At 53.1% G+C, this 26,506-nt stretch overlaps 1 protein-coding gene across 6 annotated transcripts in view; it reads right to left on the bottom strand.

Annotated features, from left to right (window-relative positions):
• Window positions 1-26,506, bottom strand: part of GPSM1 (G protein signaling modulator 1) — a 585,152-nt gene that overhangs the window by 408,929 nt on the left and 149,717 nt on the right. For all 6 annotated transcript variants that reach the window (XM_063935808.1, XM_063935811.1, XM_063935807.1 and 3 more), the window contains exons 2-3: window positions 10,349-10,570; window positions 2,590-2,725 (exon numbers count right to left, since the gene is read on the bottom strand). In XM_063935808.1, the coding sequence (XP_063791878.1) occupies window positions 2,590-2,725; window positions 10,349-10,569 (357 nt within the window). In that variant the 5' untranslated portion in view covers window position 10,570. The remainder of the gene's footprint in view (window positions 1-2,589; window positions 2,726-10,348; window positions 10,571-26,506) is intronic.

The following is a 26,506-nucleotide window of genomic DNA, read 5'->3' as shown; positions in this document are numbered from 1 at the left end:
ACTGTATAGTGATAATAATGTTATTATAGAGCACGTGTCTCCCAGTAATACATATGGAATGAAGGAGTGACTGTATAGTGATAATAATGTTATTATAGAGCACGTGTCTCCCAGTAATACATATGGAATGAAGGAGTGACTGTATAGTGATAATAATGTTATTATAGAGCACGTGTCTCCAGTAATACATATGGAATGAAGGAGTGACTGTATAGTGATAATAATGTTATTACAGAGCACGTGTCTCCAGTAATACATATGGAATGAAGGAGTGACTGTATAGTGATAATAATGTTATTATAGAGCACGTGTCTCCAGTAATACATATGGAATGAAGGAGTGACTGTATAGTGATAATAATGTTATTATAGAGCACGTGTCTCCCAGTAATACATATGGAATGAAGGAGTGACTGTATAGTGATAATAATGTTATTATAGAGCACGTGTCTCCCAGTAATACATATGGAATGAAGGAGTGACTGTATAGTGATAATAATGTTATTATAGAGCACGTGTCTCCCAGTAATACATATGGAATGAAGGAGTGACTGTATAGTGATAATAATGTTATTATAGAGCACGTGTCTCCCAGTAATACATATAGAATGAAGGAGTGACTGTATAGTGATAATAATGTTATTATAGAGCACGTGTCTCCCAGTAATACATATAGAATGAAGGAGTGACTGTATAGTGATAATAATGTTATTATAGAGCACGTGTCTCCAGTAATACATATGGAATGAAGGAGTGACTGTATAGTGATAATAATGTTATTATAGAACACGTGTCTCCAGTAATACATATGGAATGAAGGAGTGACTGTATAGTAATAATAATGTTATTATAGAGCACGTGTCTCCAGTAATACATATGGAATGAAGGAGTGACTGTATAGTGATAATAATGTTATTATAGAGCACGTGTCTCCAGTAATACATATGGAATGAAGGAGTGACTGTATAGTGATAATAATGTTATTATAGAGCACGTGTCTCCCAGTAATACATATGGAATGAAGGAGTGACTGTATAGTGATAATAATGTTATTATAGAGCACCTGTCTCCCAGTAATACATATGGAATGAAGGAGTGACTGTATAGTGATAATAATGTTATTATAGAGCACATGTCTCCCAGTAATACATATGGAATGAAGGAGTGACTGTATAGTGATAATAATGTTATTATAGAGCACGTGTCTCCAGTAATACATATGGAATGAAGGAGTGACTGTATAGTGATAATAATGTTATTATAGAGCACGTGTCTCCAGTAATACATATGGAATGAAGGAGTGACTGTATAGTGATAATAATGTTATTATAGAGCACGTGTCTCCCAGTAATACATATGGAATGAAGGAGTGACTGTATAGTGATAATAATGTTATTATAGAACACGTGTCTCCAGTAATACATATGGAATGAAGGAGTGACTGTATAGTGATAATAATGTTATTATAGAGCACGTGTCTCCAGTAATACATATGGAATGAAGGAGTGACTGTATAGTGATAATAATGTTATTATAGAGCACGTGTCTCCAGTAATACATATGGAATGAAGGAGTGACTGTATAGTGATAATAATGTTATTATAGAGCACGTGTCTCCCAGTAATACATATGGAATGAAGGAGTGACTGTATAGTGATAATAATGTTATTATAGAACACGTGTCTCCAGTAATACATATGGAATGAAGGAGTGACTGTATAGTGATAATAATGTTATTATAAAGCACGTGTCTCCAGTAATACATATGGAATGAAGGAGTGACTGTATAGTGATAATAATGTTATTATAGAGCACGTGTCTCCAGTAATACATATGGAATGAAGGAGTGACTGTATAGTGATAATAATGTTATTATAGAGCACGTGTCTCCCAGTAATACATATGGAATGAAGGAGTGACTGTATAGTGATAATAATGTTATTATAGAGCACGTGTCTCCAGTAATACATATGGAATGAAGGAGTGACTGTATAGTGATAATAATGTTATTATAGAGCACGTGTCTCCAGTAATACATATAGAATGAAGGAGTGACTGTATAGTGATAATAATGTTATTATAGAACACGTGTCTCCAGTAATACATATGGAATGAAGGAGTGACTGTATAGTGATAATAATGTTATTATAGAGCACGTGTCTCCCAGTAATACATATGGAATGAAGGAGTGACTGTATAGTGATAATAATGTTATTATAGGACTCATAGTACGTTACATTGGCATTTACAGCAGCCGTTCCCAACCTCAGTCCTCAGGGCATGCTAGCAGGCCAGGTTTTAGTCATAGCCATGCTTGAGCACAGGTGACTTAACTAGTATCTCAGTTATTTTAAGTTACCCATGTGTGCTGAAGCCTGGATATCCCTAACACCTGCACCCTGAGGAGCAAGGCGGAATATCTGAACTACAGGGACGTTAGTGAAACGTCAGAGTAACAGGTAAGTCCTCAGGATTCTATATGTGCTTGTTATAATATGACGGCACTTACAGTACAGGAGATAAAGGCAGGACATGTTGTACAACGCCCCTGCACAGAAAGCCACATGGAGCACGCGTTTCTCCTACGTACCTTGTCTCCCTGCTCCCGGGAAATGTCCAGGTGCCGCTGACAACACGCAATGGCCTCATCGTACTGTCCCAGGATCTTCAGTGTGTTCCCGAGGTTCCCGCTGGCTTTGGCCTCTCCAATGCGATCCCCTATGGACCTGTAACATAGGAGCAGGGTGTCAGCAGGAGGGTGATGTGCGCGCCCCCCAATGCAGCTGCCAATCACACCGGATCTATAGCTTATCAATGTGACCCGGGATTCTGTCCATACCAGTGACACAAGCATCATCCCCACACCGCTACACCAGTCACTGACAGCGGCACTCAGCTTTATGTTACTGATGTCCCTGCCATGTTGGGCCGTGGCATGCCGCTGGTACTGGGTCACCGCGTGGCACTATGACGGGGTCCTGGCATGGCGCTGTTAGAAGGTCGCTGCATTACGCTGTTACGGGTCACGGCGTGGTGCTGTACAGATTGGTTTGTGGCACGGTTACTGGGTTGCGGCGTGCCGTTATTACGAGTTGCTGTATACCGCTGTTACAGAGTTTAGGCATGGCATTGTTATGGGGTCGTTTCATGGCACTATTATGGGGTCGCGGCATGGCGCTGTTAGGGGGTCGCGGCATGGCGCTGTCACGGGGTCGCGGCATGGTGCTGTCACAGGGTCGCGGCATGGCGCTGTCACGGCATGGTGCTGTCACAGGGTCGCGGCATGGCGCTGTCACAGGGTCGCGGCATGGTGCTGTCACAGGGTCGCGGCATGGCGCTGTCACGGGGTCATGGCATGGTGCTGTTATGGGGTCGTGGCATGGCGCTGTTATGGGGTCACAGCATGGCGCTGTTACAGATCGGGCTGTGGCACTGTTATGGGGTCATGGCATGGTGCTGTTACAGATCGGGCTGTGGCACTGTTATGGGGTCACAGCATGGCGCTGTTACAGATCGGGCTGTGGCACTGTTATGGGGTCATGGCATGGTGCTGTTACAGATCGGGCTGTGGCACTGTTATGGGGTCACAGCATGGCGCTGTTACAGATCGGGCTGTGGCACTGTTATGGGGTCACGGCATGGCGCTGTTACAGATCGGGCTGTGGCACTGTTATGGGGTCGCGGCATGGCGCTGTTACAGATCGGGCTGTGGCACTGTTATGGGGTCGCGGCATGGCGCTGTTACAGATCGGGCTGTGGCACTGTTATGGGGTCACGGCATGGCGCTGTTACAGATCGGGCTGTGGCACTGTTATGGGGTCGCGGCATGGCGCTGTTACAGATCGGGCTGTGGCACTGTTACGGGGTCGCGGCATGGCGCTGTTACAGATCGGGCTGTGGCACTGTTATGGGGTCATGGCATGGTGCTGTTACAGATCGGGCTGTGGCACTGTTATGGGGTCACGGCATGGCGCTGTTACAGATCGGGCTGTGGCACTGTTACGGGGTCACGGCATGGCGCTGTTACAGATCGGGCTGTGGCACTGTTATGGGGTCATGGCATGGTGCTGTTACAGATCGGGCTGTGGCACTGTTATGGGGTCACGGCATGGCGCTGTTACAGATCGGGCTGTGGCACTGTTATGGGGTCGCGGCATGGCGCTGTTACAGATCGGGCTGTGGCACTGTTATGGGGTCGCGGCATGGCGCTGTTACAGATCGGGCTGTGGCACTGTTATGGGGTCACGGCATGGCGCTGTTACAGATCGGGCTGTGGCACTGTTATGGGGTCGCGGCATGGCGCTGTTACAGATCGGGCTGTGGCACTGTTACGGGGTGACGGCATGGCGCTGTTACAGATCGGGCTGTGGCACTGTTATGGGGTCATGGCATGGTGCTGTTACAGATCGGGCTGTGGCACTGTTATGGGGTCACGGCATGGCGCTGTTACAGATCGGGCTGTGGCACTGTTACGGGGTCACGGCATGGCGCTGTTACAGATCGGGCTGTGGCACTGTTATGGGGTCATGGCATGGTGCTGTTACAGATCGGGCTGTGGCACTGTTATGGGGTCACAGCATGGCGCTGTTACAGATCGGGCTGTGGCACTGTTATGGGGTCACGGCATGGCGCTGTTACAGATCGGGCTGTGGCACTGCTACGGGGTCGCGGCATGGCGCTGTTACAGATCGGGCTGTGGCACTGTTATGGGGTCGCGGCATGGCGCTGTTACAGATCGGGCTGTGGCACTGTTATGGGGTCACGGCATGGCGCTGTTACAGATCGGGCTGTGGCACTGTTATGGGGTCACGGCATGGCGCTGTTACAGATCGGGCTGTGGCACTGTTATGGGGTCACGGCATGGCGCTGTTACAGATCGGGCTGTGGCACTGTTATGGGGTCGCGGCATGGCGCTGTTACAGATCGGGCTGTGGCACTGTTATGGGGTCACGGCATGGCGCTGTTACAGATCGGGCTGTGGCACTGTTATGGGGTCGTGGCATGGCGCTGTTATGGGGTCACAGCATGGCGCTGTTACAGATCGGGCTGTGGCACTGTTATGGGGTAGCGGCATGGCGCTGTTACAGATCGGGCTGTGGCACTGTTATGGGGTCACGGCATGGCGCTGTTACAGATCGGGCTGTGGCACTGTTATGGGGTAGCGGCATGGCGCTGTTACAGATCGGGCTGTGGCACTGTTATGGGGTAGCGGCATGGCGCTGTTACAGATCGGGCTGTGGCACTGTTATGGGGTCACGGCATGGCGCTGTTACAGATCGGGCTGTGGCACTGTTATGGGGTCACGGCATGGCGCTGTTACAGATCGGGCTGTGGCACTGTTATGGGGTAGCGGCATGGCGCTGTTACAGATCGGGCTGTGGCACTGTTATGGGGTAGCGGCAAGGCGCTGTTACAGATCGGGCTGTGGCACTGTTATGGGGTCACGGCATGGCGCTGTTACAGATCGGGCTGTGGCACTGTTATGGGGTCGCGGCATGGCGCTGTTACAGATCGGGCTGTGGCACTGTTATGGGGTCACGGCATGGCGCTGTTACAGATCGGGCTGTGGCACTGTTATGGGGTCACGGCATGGCGCTGTTACAGATCGGGCTGTGGCACTGTTATGGGGTCACGGCATGGCGCTGTTACAGATCGGGCTGTGGCACTGTTATGGGGTCGCGGCATGGCGCTGTTACAGATCGGGCTGTGGCACTGTTATGGGGTCACGGCATGGCGCTGTTACAGATCGGGCTGTGGCACTGTTATGGGGTCGCGGTATGGCGCTGTTACAGATCGGGCTGTGGCACTGTTACGGGGTCACGGCATGGCGCTGTTACAGATCGGGCTGTGGCACTGTTATGGGGTCATGGCATGGTGCTGTTACAGATCGGGCTGTGGCACTGTTATGGGGTCACAGCATGGCGCTGTTACAGATCGGGCTGTGGCACTGTTATGGGGTCACGGCATGGCGCTGTTACAGATCGGGCTGTGGCACTGCTACGGGGTCGCGGCATGGCGCTGTTACAGATCGGGCTGTGGCACTGTTATGGGGTCGCGGCATGGCGCTGTTACAGATCGGGCTGTGGCACTGTTATGGGGTCACGGCATGGCGCTGTTACAGATCGGGCTGTGGCACTGTTATGGGGTCACGGCATGGCGCTGTTACAGATCGGGCTGTGGCACTGTTATGGGGTCACGGCATGGCGCTGTTACAGATCGGGCTGTGGCACTGTTATGGGGTCGCGGCATGGCGCTGTTACAGATCGGGCTGTGGCACTGTTATGGGGTCACGGCATGGCGCTGTTACAGATCGGGCTGTGGCACTGTTATGGGGTCGCGGCATGGCGCTGTTACAGATCGGGCTGTGGCACTGTTATGGGGTCGTGGCATGGCGCTGTTATGGGGTCACAGCATGGCGCTGTTACAGATCGGGCTGTGGCACTGTTATGGGGTAGCAGCATGGCGCTGTTACAGATCGGGCTGTGGCACTGTTATGGGGTAACGGCATGGCGCTGTTACAGATCGGGCTGTGGCACTGTTATGGGGTAGCGGCATGGCGCTGTTACAGATCGGGCTGTGGCACTGTTATGGGGTAGCGGCATGGCGCTGTTACAGATCGGGCTGTGGCACTGTTATGGGGTCACGGCATGGCGCTGTTACAGATCGGGCTGTGGCACTGTTATGGGGTCGCGGCATGGCGCTGTTACAGATCGGGCTGTGGCACTGTTATGGGGTCACGGCATGGCGCTGTTACAGATCGGGCTGTGGCACTGTTATGGGGTCACGGCATGGCGCTGTTACAGATCGGGCTGTGGCACTGTTATGGGGTCACGGCATGGCGCTGTTACAGATCGGGCTGTGGCACTGTTATGGGGTCGCGGCATGGCGCTGTTACAGATCGGGCTGTGGCACTGTTATGGGGTCACGGCATGGCGCTGTTACAGATCGGGCTGTGGCACTGTTATGGGGTCGCGGCATGGCGCTGTTACAGATCGGGCTGTGGCACTGTTACGGGGTCACGGCATGGCGCTGTTACAGATCGGGCTGTGGCACTGTTATGGGGTCATGGCATGGTGCTGTTACAGATCGGGCTGTGGCACTGTTATGGGGTCACAGCATGGCGCTGTTACAGATCGGGCTGTGGCACTGTTATGGGGTCACGGCATGGCGCTGTTACAGATCGGGCTGTGGCACTGCTACGGGGTCGCGGCATGGCGCTGTTACAGATCGGGCTGTGGCACTGTTATGGGGTCGCGGCATGGCGCTGTTACAGATCGGGCTGTGGCACTGTTATGGGGTCACGGCATGGCGCTGTTACAGATCAGGCTGTGGCACTGTTATGGGGTCACGGCATGGCGCTGTTACAGATCGGGCTGTGGCACTGTTATGGGGTCACGGCATGGCGCTGTTACAGATCGGGCTGTGGCACTGTTATGGGGTCGCGGCATGGCGCTGTTACAGATCGGGCTGTGGCACTGTTATGGGGTAGCGGCATGGCGCTGTTACAGATCGGGCTGTGGCACTGTTATGGGGTCACGGCATGGCGCTGTTACAGATCGGGCTGTGGCACTGTTATGGGGTAGCGGCATGGCGCTGTTACAGATCGGGCTGTGGCACTGTTATGGGGTAGCGGCATGGCGCTGTTACAGATCGGGCTGTGGCACTGTTATGGGGTCACGGCATGGCGCTGTTACAGATCGGGCTGTGGCACTGTTATGGGGTCGCGGCATGGCGCTGTTACAGATCGGGCTGTGGCACTGTTATGGGGTCACGGCATGGCGCTGTTACAGATCGGGCTGTGGCACTGTTATGGGGTCGCGGCATGGCGCTGTTACAGATCGGGCTGTGGCACTGTTATGGGGTCGTGGCATGGCGCTGTTACAGATCGGGCTGTGGCACTGTTATGGGGTCGCGGCATGGCGCTGTTACAGATCGGGCTGTGGCACTGTTATGGGGTCACGGCATGGCGCTGTTACAGATCGGGCTGTGGCACTGTTATGGGGTCGCGGCATGGCGCTGTTACAGATCGGGCTGTGGCACTGTTATGGGGTCACGGCATGGCGCTGTTACAGATCGGGCTGTGGCACTGTTATGGGGTCGCGGCATGGCGCTGTTACAGATCGGGCTGTGGCACTGTTACGGGGTCACGGCATGGCGCTGTTACAGATCGGGCTGTGGCACTGTTATGGGGTCATGGCATGGTGCTGTTACAGATCGGGCTGTGGCACTGTTATGGGGTCACAGCATGGCGCTGTTACAGATCGGGCTGTGGCACTGCTACGGGGTCGTGGCATGGCGCTGTTACAGATCGGACTGTGGCACTGTTATGGGGTCGCGGCATGGCGCTGTTACAGATCGGGCTGTGGCACTGTTATGGGGTCACGGCATGGCGCTGTTACAGATCGGGCTGTGGCACTGTTATGGGGTCACGGCATGGCGCTGTTACAGATCGGGCTGTGGCACTGTTATGGGGTAGCGGCATGGCGCTGTTACAGATCGGGCTGTGGCACTGTTATGGGGTAGCGGCATGGCGCTGTTACAGATCGGGCTGTGGCACTGTTATGGGGTCACGGCATGGCGCTGTTACAGATCGGGCTGTGGCACTGTTATGGGGTCGCGGCATGGCGCTGTTACAGATCGGGCTGTGGCACTGTTATGGGGTCACGGCATGGCGCTGTTACAGATCGGGCTGTGGCACTGTTATGGGGTCACGGCATGGCGCTGTTACAGATCGGGCTGTGGCACTGTTATGGGGTCACGGCATGGCGCTGTTACAGATCGGGCTGTGGCACTGTTATGGGGTCGCGGCATGGCGCTGTTACAGATCGGGCTGTGGCACTGTTATGGGGTCACGGCATGGCGCTGTTACAGATCGGGCTGTGGCACTGTTATGGGGTCGCGGCATGGCGCTGTTACAGATCGGGCTGTGGCACTGTTACGGGGTCACGGCATGGCGCTGTTACAGATCGGGCTGTGGCACTGTTATGGGGTCATGGCATGGTGCTGTTACAGATCGGGCTGTGGCACTGTTATGGGGTCACAGCATGGCGCTGTTACAGATCGGGCTGTGGCACTGTTATGGGGTCACGGCATGGCGCTGTTACAGATCGGGCTGTGGCACTGCTACGGGGTCGTGGCATGGCGCTGTTACAGATCGGACTGTGGCACTGTTATGGGGTCGCGGCATGGCGCTGTTACAGATCGGGCTGTGGCACTGTTATGGGGTCACGGCATGGCGCTGTTACAGATCGGGCTGTGGCACTGTTATGGGGTCACGGCATGGCGCTGTTACAGATCGGGCTGTGGCACTGTTAAGGGGTCACGGCATGGCGCTGTTACAGATCGGGCTGTGGCACTGTTATGGGGTCGCGGCATGGCGCTGTTACAGATCGGGCTGTGGCACTGTTATGGGGTCACGGCATGGCGCTGTTACAGATCGGGCTGTGGCACTGTTATGGGGTCGCGGCATGGCGCTGTTACAGATCGGGCTGTGGCACTGTTATGGGGTCGTGGCATGGCGCTGTTATGGGGTCACAGCATGGCGCTGTTACAGATCGGGCTGTGGCACTGTTATGGGGTAGCGGCATGGCGCTGTTACAGATCGGGCTGTGGCACTGTTATGGGGTCACGGCATGGCGCTGTTACAGATCGGGCTGTGGCACTGTTATGGGGTAGCGGCATGGCGCTGTTACAGATCGGGCTGTGGCACTGTTATGGGGTAGCGGCATGGCGCTGTTACAGATCGGGCTGTGGCACTGTTATGGGGTCACGGCATGGCGCTGTTACAGATCGGGCTGTGGCACTGTTATGGGGTCGCGGCATGGCGCTGTTACAGATCGGGCTGTGGCACTGTTATGGGGTCACGGCATGGCGCTGTTACAGATCGGGCTGTGGCACTGTTATGGGGTCACGGCATGGCGCTGTTACAGATCGGGCTGTGGCACTGTTATGGGGTCACGGCATGGCGCTGTTACAGATCGGGCTGTGGCACTGTTATGGGGTCACGGCATGGCGCTGTTACAGATCGGGCTGTGGCACTGTTACGGGGTCGCGGCCTGGCGCTGTTATGGGGTCGCGGCCTGGCGCTGTTACGGATCGGGCATGGCGCTGTTACTGGGTCCCAGCTTTGATGACATGGTGAAGTGCTATGGAGAATACGGACACTACATACAGTACAGAAATAGCAGAGACCTGCATCCCAAATCCTCAGAGCCCCAGGGTGGGCATCACGGGCTGCCTACCATAATGCCCTACCATTGGGTACCCCTGCTATAGGGAGGACTGCTGAGAATCAGCCTGGCACAGACGCTGCCGCTACAACTGGCATCTGTCACTCAGTGGAAGCTCACCTGGCGAGCGTGAGGTCATGTTTGTGGTATTCCAGTGCTTTGGCATATTCCTTCAGGTAGAAGTAGGCATTGCCCAGCTGGCTGTAGATGGCGCTGAGAGTCTTCAGGTCTTCTGTACCCACCTGGACAGCAGCTTCAAAGAACGTGGCGCCGGCTTTAAAATCTCCAGCCTTGCAGAGTCTCTCTCCCTCCAGCGCTAGCTCCAAGCACGAGGCCTCCATCCTGTAACATAGACAGACAGGACGTGTAAGGGAAGAATAATCAGCCGCCCTCTGCCAGAGCTATCCCCTGTCACATCACACCACACTACAGCAAGCTGGTGACATCATTATTATATCTAATGACACAATGGCGGGGTGCCGGGGACAGAGCTACCCCCTGCCATATCATACCACACTACAACAAGCTGGTGACATCATTATATCTAATGACACAATGGCGGGGTGCCGGGGACAGTGCTACCCCCTGCACACATCACACCACACTACAGCGAGCTGGTGACATCATTATATCTAATGACACAATGGTGGGGTGCCGGGGACAGTGCTACCCCCTGCACACATCACACCACACTACAGCGAGCTGGTGACATCATTATATCTAATGACACAATGGCGGGGTGCCGGGGACAGTGCTACCCCCTGCACACATCACACCACACTACAACAAGCTGGTGACATCATTATATCTAATGACACAATGGCGGGGTGCCGGGGACAGTGCTACCCCCTGCCATATCACACCACACTACAGCAAGCTGGTGACATCATTATATCTAATGACACAATGGCGGGGTGCCGGGGACAGTGCTACCCCCTGCACACATCACACCACACTACAACAAGCTGGTGACATCATTATATCTAATGACACAATGGCGGGGTGCCGGGGACAGTGCTACCCCCTGCACACATCACACCACACTACAACAAGCTGGTGACATCATTATATCTAATGACACAATGGCGGGGTGACGGGGACAGAGCTATCCCCTGCCATATCACACCACACTACAGCAAGCTGGTGACATCATTATATCTAATGACACTATGGCGGGGTGCCGGGGACAGAGCTATCCCCTGCACACATCACACCACACTACAACAAGCTGGTGACATCATTATATCTAATGACACTATGGCGGGGTGCCGGGGACAGAGCTACCCCCTGCCATATCACACCACACTACAGCAAGCTGGTGACATCATTATATCTAATGACACAATGGCGGGGTGCCGGGGACAGAGCTATCCCCTGCACACATCACACCACACTACAGCAAGCTGGTGACATCATTATATCTAATGACACTATGGCGGGGTGCCGGGGACAGAGCTATCCCCTGCACACATCACACCACACTACAACAAGCTGGTGACATCATTATATCTAATGACACAATGGCGGGGTGCCGGGGACAGAGCTATCCCCTGCCATATCACACCACACTACAGCAAGCTGGTGACATCATTATATCTAATGACACAATGGCGGGGTGCCGGGGACAGAGCTATCCCCTGCCATATCACACCACACTACAGCAAGCTGGTGACATCATTATATCTAATGACACTATGGCGGGGTGCTGGGGACAGAGCTACCCCCTGCACACATCACACCACACTACAACAAGCTGGTGACATCATTATATCTAATGACACAATGGCGGGGTGCCGGGGACAGAGCTATCCCCTGCCATATCACACCACACTACAGCAAGCTGGTGACATCATTATATCTAATGACACAATGGCGGGGTGCCGGGGACAGAGCTATCCCCTGCCATATCACACCACACTACAGCAAGCTGGTGACATCATTATATCTAATGACACTATGGCGGGGTGCCGGGGACAGAGCTACCCCCTGTCATATCATACCACACTACAACAAGCTGGTGACATCATTATATCTAATGACACTATGGCGGGGTGCCAGGGGATGCCACAGGAGGAAGACTCATCACTTATTCATAGTTCTATAGCCTCTTGATTAAACTATTTAACAAAGCCAACAGAGACAGAGTTATACCTAGTTTATACCTCTCAGGGGGGACAGTACTACCAGTGATACTCGCTGCAGTACTCTGTTACACCTATTTATACCAGTGATACTCGCTGCAGTACTCTGTTATACCTATTTATACCAGTGATACTCACTGGAGTACTCTGTTATACCTATTTATACCAGTGATACTCGCTGCAGTACTCTGTTATACCTATTTATACCAGTGATACTCACTGGAGTACTCTGTTACATCTATTTATACCAGTGATACTCGCTGCAGTACTCTGTTATACCTATTTATACCAGTGATACTCGCTGCAGTACTCTGTTATACCTATTTATACCAGTGATACTCGCTGCAGTACTCTGTTACACCTATTTATACCAGTGATACTCGCTGCAGTACTCTGTTACACCTATTTATACCAGTGATACTCGCTGCAGTACTCTGTTACACCTATTTATACCAGTGATACTCGCTGCAGTACTCTGTTACACCTATTTATACCAGTGATACTCGCTGCAGTACTCTGTTACACCTATTTATACCAGTGATACTCGCTGCAGTACTCTGTTACACCTATTTATACCAGTGATACTCGCTGCAGTACTCTGTTACACCTATTTATACCAGTGATACTCGCTGCAGTACTCTGTTACACCTATTTATACCAGTGATACTCGCTGCAGTACTCTGTTACACCTATTTATACCAGTGATACTCGCTGCAGTACTCTGTTATACCTATTTATACCAGTGATACTCGCTGCAGTACTCTTTTACACCTATTTATACCAGTGATACTCGCTGCAGTACTCTGTTACACCTATTTATACCAGTGATACTCGCTGCAGTACTCTGTTACACCTATTTATACCAGTGATACTCGCTGCAGTACTCTGTTACACCTATTTATACCAGTGATACTCGCTGCAGTACTCTGTTACACCTATTTATACCAGTGATACTCGCTGCAGTACTCTGTTACATCTATTTATACCAGTGATACTCGCTGCAGTACTCTGTTACACCTATTTATACCAGTGATACTCGCTGCAGTACTCTGTTACACCTATTTATACCAGTGATACTCGCTGCAGTACTCTGTTACACCTATTTATACCAGTGATACTCGCTGCAGTACTCTGTTACACCTATTTATACCAGTGATACTCGCTGCAGTACTCTGTTACATCTATTTATACCAGTGATACTCGCTGCAGTACTCTGTTACACCTATTTATACCAGTGATACTCGCTGCAGTACTCTGTTACATCTATTTATACCAGTGATACTCGCTGCAGTACTCTGTTATACCTATTTATACCAGTGATACTCGCTGCAGTACTCTGTTACATCTATTTATACCAGTGATACTCGCTGCAGTATATAAGATAAAAGCATTGCTTCCTTCCCACATTCTCTGTGTCCTCAGGTTCTAGTTATTCCTGTATGTCTCTCGCCAGCTCTCCACTGTACTCCAGAACTTTAGCGGCGGTTACAGAGTGTCCTCTTATTTGTGTGCTGGCATTCCCTATGCTGCCCCCCACGTACTCCTGGCATTCTATATGCTGCCCCCCATGTCCTCTTGGCATTCCCTATGCTGCTCCCCGCGTCCTCCTGGCATTCCCTATGCTGCCTCCCGTGTCCTCCTGGTATTCTCTGTGGTACCCTCCTGAAATTCTCTATGGTAACCTCCTGGCATTCTCTATGGTACCCTCCTGGAATTCTCTATGGTAACCTCCTGGCATGCTCTATGGTACCCTCCTGGAATTCTCTATAGTAACCTCCTGACATTCTCTATGGTACCCTCCTGGAATTCTCTAGGGTAACCTCCTGGAATTCTCTATGGTACCCTCCTGGAATTACAGTATCTATGATACAGTCCTGACATTCTCTATGGTACATTCCTGGCATTTTCTATGGCACACTCCTGGAATTCTCTATGGTACCCTCCTGGAATTCTCTATGGTACCCTCCTGGAATTCTCTATTGTACCCTACCCTCCTGGCATTCTCTATGGTACCCTCCTGGAATTCTCTATGGTAACCTCCTGGCATTCTCTATGGTAACCTCCTGGCATTCTCTATGGTACCTTCCTGGAATTTTCTATGGCACCCTCCTGGAATTCTCTATGGTACCCTCCTGGAATTACAGTATCTATGATACAGTCCTGACATTCTCTATGGTACACTCCTGGCATTTTCCATGGCACACTCCTGGAATTCTCTATGGTACCCTCCTGGCATTCTCTATGGTACCCTCCTAGCATTCTCTATGGTACCCTCCTAGCATTCTCTATGGTACCCTCCTGGAATTCTCTATGGTAACCTCCTGGCATTCTCTATGGTACCCTCCTGGAATTCTCTATGGTACCCTCCTGGAATTCTCTAGGGTAACCTCCTGGAATTCTCTAGGGTAACGTCCTGGAATTCTCTATGGTACCCTCCTGGAATTACAGTATCTATGATACAGTCCTGACATTCTCTATGGTACATTCCTGGCATTTCCTATGGCACACTCCTGGAATTCTCTATGGTACCATCCTGGAATTCTCTATGGTACCCTCCTGGAATTCTCTATGGTACCCTACCCTCCTGGCATTCTCTATGGTACCCTCCTGGAATTCTCTATGGTAACCTCCTGGCATTCTCTATGGTAACCTCCTGGCATTCTCTATGGTACCTTCCTGGAATTTTCTATGGCACCCTCCTGGAATTCTCTATGGTACCCTCCTGGAATTACAGTATCTATGATACAGTCCTGACATTCTCTATGGTACACTCCTGGCATTTTCCATGGCACACTCCTGGAATTCTCTATGGTACCCTCCTGGCATTCTCTATGGTACCCTCCTAGCATTCTCTATGGTACCCTCCTAGCATTCTCTATGGTACCCTCCTGGAATTCTCTATGGTAACCTCCTGGCATTCTCTATGGTACCCTCCTGGAATTCTCTAGGGTAACCTCCTGGAATTCTCTAGGGTAACGTCCTGGAATTCTCTATGGTACCCTCCTGGAATTACAGTATCTATGATACAGTCCTGACATTCTCTATGGTACATTCCTGGCATTTTCTATGGCACACTCCTGGAATTCTCTATGGTACCATCCTGGAATTCTCTATGGTAACCTCCTGGAATTCTCTATTGTACCCTACCCTCCTGGCATTCTCTATGGTACCCTCCTGGAATTCTCTATGGTAACCTCCTGGCATTCTCTATGGTAACCTCCTGGCATTCTCTATGGCACCCTCCTGGAATTCTCTATGGTACCCTCCTGGAATTACAGTATCTATGATACAGTCCTGACATTCTCTATGGTACACTCCTGGCATTTTCCATGGCACACTCCTGGAATTCTCTATGGTACCCTCCTGGCATTCTCTATGGTACCCTCCTAGCATTCTCTATGGTACCCTCCTAGCATTCTCTATGGTACCCTCCTGGAATTCTCTATGGTAACCTCCTGGCATTCTCTATGGTACCCTCCTGGAATTCTCTAGGGTAACCTCCTGGAATTCTCTAGGGTAACGTCCTGGAATTCTCTATGGTACCCTCCTGGAATTACAGAATCTATGATACAGTCCTGACATTCTCTATGGTACATTCCTGGCATTTTCTATGGCACACTCCTGGAATTCTCTATGGTACCATCCTGGAATTCTCTATGGTAACCTCCTGGAATTCTCTATTGTACCCTACCCTCCTGGCATTCTCTATGGTACCCTCCTGGAATTCTCTATGGTAACCTCCTGGCATTCTCTATGGTAACCTCCTGGCATTCTCTATGGTAACCTCCTGGCATTCTCTATGGTACCCTCCTGGAATTCTCTATGGTACCTTCCTGGAATTCTCTATGGCACCCTCCTGGAATTCTCTATGGTACCCTCCTGGAATTACAGTATCTATGATACAGTCCTGACATTCTCTATGGTACACTCCTGGCATTTTCCATGGCACACTCCTGGAATTCTCTATGGTACCCTCCTGGCATTCTCTATGGTACCCTCCTAGCATTCTCTATGGTAACCTTCTGGTATTCTCTATGGTACCCTCCTGGAAATCTCTATGGTACACTCCTGGCATTCATTATGTGCCCCCCTCCAGTTACCAGCTGCGATACATTCATGTGCAGAGTCACCAGCCGCGATACATTCATGTGCAGAGTCACCAGCCGCGATACATTCATGTGCACAGTTACCAGCCGCGATACATTCATGTGCAGAGTCACCAGCCGCGATACATTCATGTGCAGAGTCACCAGCCGCGATACATTCATGTGCAGAGTCACCAGCCGCGATACATTCATGTGCAGAGTCACCAGCCGCGATACATTCATGTGCAGAGTCACCAGCCGCGATACATTCATGTGCAGAGTCACCAGCCGCGATACATTCATGTGCAGAGTCATCAGCCGCGAAACATTCATGTGTACAGTCACCAGCCGCGATACATTCATGTGCAGAGTCACCAGCCGCGATACATACATGTGCAGAGTCACCAGCCGCGATACATTCATGTGCAGAGTTACCAGCCGCGATACATTCATGTGCAGAGTCACCAGCCGCGATACATTCATGTGCAGAGTCACCAGCCGCGATACATTCATGTGCAGAGTCACCAGCCGCGATACATTCATGTGCAGAGTCACCAGCCGCGATACATTCATGTGCAGAGTCACCAGCCGCGATACATTCATGTGCAGAGTCACCAGCCGCGATACATTCATGTGCAGAGTCACCAGCCGCGATACATTCATGTGCACAGTCACCAGCCGCGATACATTCATGTGCAGAGTCACCAGCCGCGATACATTCATGTGCACAGTCACCAGCCGCGATACATTCATGCGCACCAGCCGCGATACATTCATGTGCAGAGTCACCAGCCGCGATACATTCATGTGCAGAGTCACCAGCCGCGATACATTCATGTGCAGAGTCACCAGCCGCGATACATTCATGTGCAGAGTCACCAGCCGCGATACATTCATGTGCACAGTCACCAGCCGCGATACATTCATGTGCAGAGTCACCAGCCGCGATACATTCATGTGCAGAGTCACCAGCCGCGATACATTCATGTGCAGAGTCACCAGCCGCGATACATTCATGTGCAGAGTCACCAGCCGCGATACATTCATGTGCAGAGTCACCAGCCGCGATACATTCATGTGCAGAGTCACCAGCCGCGATACATTCATGTGCAGAGTCACCAGCCGCGATACATTCATGTGCAGAGTCACCAGCCGCGATACATTCATGTGCAGAGTCACCAGCCGCGATACATACATGTGCACAGTCACCAGCCGCGATACATTCATGTGCAGAGTCACCAGCCGCGATACATTCATGTGCACAGTCACCAGCCGCGATACATTCATGTGCAGAGTCACCAGCCGCGATACATTCATGTGCAGAGTCACCAGCCGCGATACATTCATGTGCACAGTCACCAGCCGCGATACATTCATGTGCACAGTCACCAGCCGCGATACATTCATGTGCAGAGTCACCAGCCGCGATACAATCATGTGCAGAGTCACCAGCCGCGATACATACATGTGCACAGTCACCAGCCGCGATACAATCATGTGCAGAGTCACCAGCCGCGATACATTCATGTGCAGAGTCACCAGCCGCGATACATTCATGTGCACAGTCACCAGCCGCGATACAATCATGTGCAGAGTCACCAGCCGCGATACATTCATGTGCAGAGTCACCAGCCGCGATACATTCATGTGCAGAGTCACCAGCCGCGATACATTCATGTGCACAGTCACCAGCCGCGATACAATCATGTGCAGAGTCACCAGCCGCGATACATTCATGTGCAGAGTCACCAGCCGCGATACATTCATGTGCAGAGTCACCAGCCGCGATACATACATGTGTAGAGTCACCAGCCGCGATACATTCATGTGCAGAGTCACCAGCCGCGATACATTCATGTGCAGAGTCACCAGCCGCGATACAATCATGTGCAGAGTCACCAGCCGCGATACATTCATGTGCAGAGTCATCAGCCGCGATACATTCATGTGCAGAGTCACCAGCCGCGATACATTCATGTGCAGAGTCACCAGCCGCGACACATTCATGTGCAGAGTCACCAGCCGCGATACATTCATGCGCAGAGTCACCAGCCACGATACATTCATGTGCAGAGTCACCAGCCGCGATACATTCATGTGCAGAGTCACCAGCCGCGATACATTCATGTGCAGAGTCACCAGCCGCGATACATTCATGCGCAGAGTCACCAGCCGCGATACATTCAGCGAAGATGAGAGACCAGTGGGCTCTGGTATAATAGTGTAAGTAACTCCAGCTATGTGCTATACTACGCTTATTACAGTGCATCACCTTTATTATACTACAACTGTGACCATCACAGCTATGAAGGTGATCTAGTCAGCAACACAGTACAGTACACAGGTAAGTATATGTATGGCAGTTATACTGTGCGTTACAGATGTGTAGTGTCTTCTATAGCGCCTTATTACTTATCCATAGGAAGACAACCGGCAGTGATTTCCTGTGTGGCATCATCAAGCTGCTAGCTATCAGCACATTGGTTGTGAACGATCACATGATCGGTACATCAGGAACTTCTGCACTCGCCAGTAGTTAATGTAAAGAACAATGTATGACAGAGGGGGAAAATAAGTTTTATAGCTTCCCCTTTCACATCGCAATGCTGGGCCGCACCCGGGAATTGGAAACGGGTCCTTCCTGGGTGCGACCCGGCAATGGACCCCTACACATTGGCTTCCCGACCTGGCAATATCCCGATTCGGGTTGCTATCGGAGGCAGGGGCCGCCGCGGCATCGGGGGCGGCGCTGATAGATGACATCATCACCGGGCCGCCTTCCCCTATGCAGGGAACGAGTCCCGGGTCACATCAACCCGGCAACCCGTTCACACTGCACCTGACCCGGTAATAACCCGGGAATAACACTTCTTAATCCCGGGTTGAATTACCGGGTCAGGTGACATGGGAATTCGTTGCCTGGCAATATATCAGGTCGATACCGGGTTATTTGTGCGGTGTGAAAGAGGTATTATCCTTATCAATAACATGGTAATAATCCAGTATTACTCAGCACTGTGTATCATGGCCCTCATTCCGAGTCGTTCGCTCGGTAATTTTCTTCGCATCGCAGCGTTTTTCTGCTTAGTACGCATGCGCAATGTTCGCACTGCGACTGCGCCAAGTAATTTTGCTATGAAGATAGTTTTTTTACTCACGGCTTTTTCTTCGCTCCGGCGATCGTAGTGTGATTGACAGGAAATGGGTGTTACTGGGCGGAAACACGGCGTTTTATGGGCGTGTGGATAAAAACGCTACCGTTTCCGGAAAAAACGCGGGAGTGGCTGGAGAAACGGAGGAGTGTCTGGGCGAACGCTGGGTGTGTTTATGACGTCAAACCAGGAACGACAAGCAGTGAACTGATCGCAGATGCCGAGTAAGTCTGAAGCTACTCTGAAACTGCTAAGTAGTTTGTAATCGCAATATTGCGAATACATCGTTCGCAATTTTAAGAAGCTAAGATTCACTCCCAGTAGGCGGCGGCTTAGCGTGTGTAACTCTGCTAAAATCGCCTTGAGAGCGAACAACTCGGAATGAGGGCCCATGTACACATCCCCTCCCCTGCATTGCATGCATCAGCTGTGGCCGCTCATTATCACAGGTCAGGCTACTAATGTGGCAAACTGGAGTCACAGCCAGAGAGAAGAGTAAGAGGGGGAGATGAGGATCTAGAGAAACGTCCTGTTCGTTACAGGAAGAACCGCAGGGTCTGTTCTCAGACCCAGATTTATAATAACGTCTAATACGTGAGAAATAGGACATGTCTTATAATGTGCTGCTGATTATCATTAGTAGGGGGGAGGGGATGAGAGGTTACTGGGGCTATAAAAGAGGCACAAGAGCCATGAGAAGGGCACAGGGGGCAGGGAGCAGTGACGTATGGTGGGGTGAGGCAGTGGGGACAGGGCTGCGGAGCCATGCAGGGTAGGGGGCAGGGAGCAGTGACGTGCGGTGGGGTGAGGCAGTGGGGACAGGGCTGCGGAGCCATGCAGGGTAGGGGGGAGGGAGCAGTGACGTGCGGTGGGGTGAGGCAGTGGGGAAAGGGCTGCGGAGCCATGCAGGGTAGGAGGGAGGGAAGCAGTGACGTGCGGTGGGGTGAGGCAGTGGGGAAAGGGCTGCGGAGCCATGCAGGGTAGGAGGGAGGGACGCAGTGACGTGCGGTGGGGTGAGGCAGTGGGGAAAGGGCTGCGGAGCCATGCAGGGTAGGGGGGAGGGAGCAGTGACGTGCGGTGGGGTGAGGCAGTGGGGAAAGGGCTGCGGAGCCATGCAGGGTAGGAGGGAGGGACGCAGTGACGTGCGGTGGGGTGAGGCAGTGGGGAAAGGGCTGCGGAGCCATGCAGGGTAGGGGGGAGGGAGCAGTGACGTGCGGTGGGGTGAGGCAGTGGGGACAGGGCTGCGGAGCCATGCAGGGTAGGGGGGAGGGAAGCAGTGACGTGCGGTGGGGTGAGGCAGTGGGGAAAGGGCTGCGGAGCCATGCTGGGTAGGAGGGAGGGAAGCAGTGACGTGCGGTGGGGTGAGGCAGTGGGGATAGGGCTGTGGAGCCATGCAGGGTAGGGGGGAGGGAGCAGTGACGTGCGGTGGGGTGAGGCAGTGGGGACAGGGCTGCGGAGCCATGCAGGGTAGGAGGGAGGGACGCAGTGACGTGCGGTGGGGTGAGGCAGTGGGGAAAGGGCTGCGGAGCCATGCAGGGTAGGAGGGAGGGACGCAGTGACGTGCGGTGGGGTGGGGCAGTGGGGACAGGGCTGCGGAGCCATGCAGGGTAGGGGGCAGGGAGCAGTGACGTGCGGTGGGGTGAGGCAGTGGGGATAGGGCTGCGGAGCCATGCAGAGTAGGGGGCAGGGAGCAGTGACGTGCAGTGGGGTGAGGCAGTGGGGACAGGGCTGCGGAGCCATGCAGGGTTGGAGGGAGGGAGGCAGTGACGTGCAGTGGGGTGAGGCAGTGGGGACAGGGCTGCAGAGCCATGCAGGGTAGGAGGGAGGGAAGCAGTGACGTGCGGTGGGGTGAGGCAGTGGGGATAGGGCTGCGGAGCCATGCAGGGTAGGAGGGAGGGAAGCAGTGACGTGCGGTGGGGTGAGGCAGTGGGGACAGGGCTGCGGAGCCATGCTGGGTAGGAGGGAGGGAAGCAGTGACGTGCGGTGGGGTGAGGCAGTGGGGACAGGGCTGCGGAGCCATGCTGGGTAGGAGGGAGGGAAGCAGTGACGTGCGGTGGGGTGAGGCAGTGGGGATAGGGCTGCGGAGCCATGCAGGGTAGGAGGGAGGGAAGCAGTGACGTGCGGTGGGGTGAGGCAGTGGGGATAGGGCTGCGGAGCCATGCAGGGTAGGAGGGAGGGAAGCAGTGACGTGCGGTGGGGTGAGGCAGTGGGGACAGGGCTGCGGAGCCATGCTGGGTAGGAGGGAGGGAAGCAGTGACGTGCGGTGGGGTGAGGCAGTGGGGACAGGGCTGCGGAGCCATGCTGGGTAGGAGGGAGGGAAGCAGTGACGTGCGGTGGGGTGAGGCAGTGGGGACAGGGCTGCGGAGCCATGCTGGGTAGGAGGGAGGGAAGCAGTGACGTGCGGTGGGGTGAGGCAGTGGGGACAGGGCTGAGCCTTCACTGTCATACTAACGTTTTGACTGTATAAAGTATATGAAAAATAGAAAGAATGTGTTTGTAATATCATCTTTGTATTATTCCAATAACTTTTATAGCCAGAATTAAACGTTAATATATTAGTTCCTTGGTAAGGAGGCGCAGACAGTGTTGCTGAGCACAGAGCATACCTGGGACATTACTCAGATGTATGTAGCATTACAGAGGACTCATTGTTATCCATAATCCAAGAGACAGGGACACCAGCAGACACTACCGGGAACTCTGTGCACTAGTGTAATACATAGGGAGGCTGCTGGTGAGCTGCTGAGGCTGCAGCCAGGACACAGAGACACCAGCAGACACTACCGGGAACTCTGTGCACTAGTGTAATACATAGGGAGGCCGCTGGTGAGCTGCTGAGGCTGCAGCCAGGACACAGAGACACCAGCAGACACTACCGGGAACTCTGTGCACTAGTGTAATACATAGGGAGGCCGCTGGTGAGCTGCTGAAGCTGCAGCCAGTACACAGAGACACCAGCAGACACTACCGGGAACACTGTGCACTAGTGTAATACATAGGGAGGCTGCTGGTGAGCTGCTGAGGCTGCAGCCAGGACACAGAAACACCAGCAGACACTACCGGGAACACTGTGCACTAGTGTAATACATAGGGAGGCCGCTGGTGAGCTGCTGAAGCTGCAGCCAGTACACAGAGACACCAGCAGACACTACCGGGAACACTGTGCACTAGTGTAATACATAGGGAGGCTGCTGGTGAGCTGCTGAGGCTGCAGCCAGGACACAGAAACACCAGCAGACACTACCGGGAACACTGTGCACTAGTGTAATACATAGGGAGGCTGCTGGTGAGCTGCTGAGGCTGCAGCCAGGACACAGAGACACCAGCAGACACTACCGGGAACACTGTGCACTAGTGTAATACATAGGGAGGCTGCTGGTGAGCTCCTAAGGCTGCAGCCAAGACACAGGGACACCAGCAGACACTACCAGGAACTCTGTGCACTAGTGTAATACATAGGGAGGCTGCTGGTGAGCTCCTAAGGCTGCAGCCAAGACACAGGGACACCAGCAGACACTACCGGGAACACTGTGCACTAGTGTAATACATAGGGAGGCTGCTGGTGAGCTGCTGAGGCTGCAGCCAGGACACAGAGACACCAGCAGACACTACCGGGAACACTGTGCACTAGTGTAATACATAGGGAGGCTGCTGGTGAGCTCCTGAGGCTGCAGCCAGGACACAGAGACACCAGCAGACACTACCGGGAACACTGTGCACTAGTGTAATACATAGGGAGGCTGCTGGTGAGCTGCTGAGGCTGCAGCCAGGACACAGAGACACCAGCAGACACTACCGGGAACACTGTGCACTAGTGTAATACATAGGGAGGCTGCTGGTGAGCTGCTGAAGCTGCAGCCAGGACACAGAGACACCAGCAGACACTACCGGGAACTCTGTGCACTAGTGTAATACATAGGGAGGCTGCTGGTGAGCTGCTGAGGCTGCAGCCAGGATACAGAGACACCAGCAGACACTACCGGGAACACTGTGCACTAGTGTAATACATAGGGAGGCTGCTGGTGAGCTGCTGAAGCTGCAGCCAGGACACAGAGATACCAGCAGACACTACCGGGAACACTGTGCACTAGTGTAATACATAGGGAGGCCGCTGGTGAGCTGCTGAGGCTGCAGCCAAGACACAGGGACACCAGCAGACACTACCGGGAACTCTGTGCACTAGTGTAATACATAGGGAGGCTGCTGGTGAGCTCCTAAGGCTGCAGCCAAGACACAGGGACACCAGCAGACACAACCGGGAACTCTGTGCACTAGTGTAATACATAGGGAGGCTGCTGGTGAGCTGCTGAGGCTGCAGCCAGGATACAGAGACACCAGCAGACACTACCGGGAACACTGTGCACTAGTGTAATACATAGGGAGGCTGCTGGTGAGCTGCTGAAGCTGCAGCCAGGACACAGAGATACCAGCAGACACTACCGGGAACACTGTGCACTAGTGTAATACATAGGGAGGCCGCTGGTGAGCTGCTGAGGCTGCAGCCAAGACACAGGGACACCAGCAGACACTACCGGGAACACTGTGCACTAGTGTAATACATAGGGAGGCTGCTGGTGAGCTCCTAAGGCTGCAGCCAAGACACAGGGACACCAGCAGACACTACCGGGAACTCTGTGCACTAGTTTAATACATAGGGAGGCTGCTGGTGAGCTGCTGAGGCTGCAGCCAGGACACAGAGACACCAGCAGACACTACCGGGAACACTGTGCACTAGTGTAATACATAGGGAGGCTGCTGGTGAGCTGCTGAGGCTGCAGCCAAGACACAGGGACACCAGCAGACACTACCAGGAACACTGTGCACTAGTGTAATACATAGGGAGGCTGCTGGTGAGCTGCTGAGGCTGCAGCCAGGATACAGAGACACCAGCAGACACTACCGGGAACACTGTGCACTAGTGTAATACATAGGGAGGCTGCTGGTGAGCTGCTGAGGCTGCAGCCAGGACACAGAGACACCAGCAGACACTACCGGGAACACTGTGCACTAGTGTAATACATAGGGAGGCCGCTGGTGAGCTGCTGAGGCTGCAGCCAAGACACAGGGACACCAGCAGACACTACCGGGAACACTGTGCACTAGTGTAATACATAGGGAGGCCGCTGGTGAGCTGCTGAGGCTGCAGCCAAGACACAGGGACACCAGCAGACACTACCGGGAACACTGTGCACTAGTGTAATACATAGGGAGGCTGCTGGTGAGCTCCTAAGGCTGCAGCCAAGACACAGGGACACCAGCAGACACTACCGGGAACTCTGTGCACTAGTGTAATACATAGGGAGGCTGCTGGTGAGCTGCTGAGGCTGCAGCCAGGACACAGAGACACCAGCAGACACTACCGGGAACACTGTGCACTAGTGTAATACATAGGGAGGCTGCTGGTGAGCTGCTGAGGCTGCAGCCAAGACACAGGGACACCAGCAGACACTACCAGGAACACTGTGCACTAGTGTAATACATAGGGAGGCTGCTGGTGAGCTGCTGAGGCTGCAGCCAGGACACAGGGACACCAGCAGACACTACCAGGAACACTGTGCACTAGTGTAATACATAGGACGGCCGCTGGTGAGCTGCTGAGGCTGCAGCCAGGACACAGAGACACCAGCAGACACTACCGGGAACACTGTGCACTAGTGTAATACATAGGGAGGCTGCTGGTGAGCTGCTGAGGCTGCAGCCAGGACACAGAGACACCAGCAGACACTACCGGGAACACTGGGTTCACTATGGTATGCGGCGGTCGGGCTCCCGGCGACCAGCATACCGGCGCCGGGAGCCCGACCGCTGGCTTACCGACAGTGTGGCGAGCGCAAATGAGCCCCTTGCGGGCTCGCTGCGCTCGCCATGCTACGGGCACGGTGACGCGCGCGCCACGCTATTTTATTCTCCCTCCAGGGGGGTCGTGGACCCCCACGAGGGAGAATAAGTGTCGGTATGCCGGCTGTCGGGATTCCGGCGCCGGTATACTGTGCGCCGGGATCCCGTCAGTCGGCATACTGAAGACCACCCGGGAACACTGTGCACTAGTGTAATACATAGGGCGGCCGCTGGTGAGCTGCTGAGGCTGCAGCCAGGACACAGAGACACCAGCAGACACTACCGGGAACTCTGTGCACTAGTGTAATACATAGGGCGGCCGCTGGTGAGCTGCTGAGGCTGCAGCCAGGACACAGGGACACCAGCAGACACTACCGGGAACACTGTGCACTAGTGTAATACATAGGGAGGCCGCTGGTGAGCTGCTGAGGCTGCAGCCAGGACACAGGGACACCAGCAGACACTACCGGGAACACTGTGCACTAGTGTAATACATAGGGAGGCTGCTGGTGAGCTGCTGAGGCTGCAGCCAGGACACAGGGACACCAGCAGACACTACCGGGAACACTGTGCACTAGTGTAATACATAGGGAGGCTGCTGGTGAGCTGCTGAGGCTGCAGCCAGGACACAGAGACACCAGCAGACACTACCGGGAACTCTGTGCACTAGTGTAATACATAGGGAGGCTGCTGGTGAGCTGATGAGGCTGCAGCCAGGACACAGGGACACCAGCAGACACTACCGGGAACACTGTGCACTAGTGTAATACATAGGGAGGCTGCTGGTGAGCTGCTGAGGCTGCAGCCAGGACACAGAGACACCAGCAGACACTACCGGGAACTCTGTGCACTAGTGTAATACATAGGGAGGCTGCTGGTGAGCTGCTGAGGCTGCAGCCAGGACACAGAGACACCAGCAGACACTACCGGGAACACTGTGCACTAGTGTAATACATAGGGAGGCCGCTGGTGAGCTGCTGAAGCTGCAGCCAGGACACAGAGACACCAGCAGACACTACCGGGAACTCTGTGCACTAGTGTAATACATAGGACGGCCGCTGG

This window comes from Pseudophryne corroboree, chromosome 8 (genome assembly GCF_028390025.1).
Source record: "Pseudophryne corroboree isolate aPseCor3 chromosome 8, aPseCor3.hap2, whole genome shotgun sequence".
Lineage (NCBI taxonomy): Eukaryota > Metazoa > Chordata > Amphibia > Anura > Myobatrachidae > Pseudophryne > Pseudophryne corroboree.
Note: the sequence above shows the minus strand (reverse complement) of the source record. Positions and strands in the feature narration are given on the sequence as shown.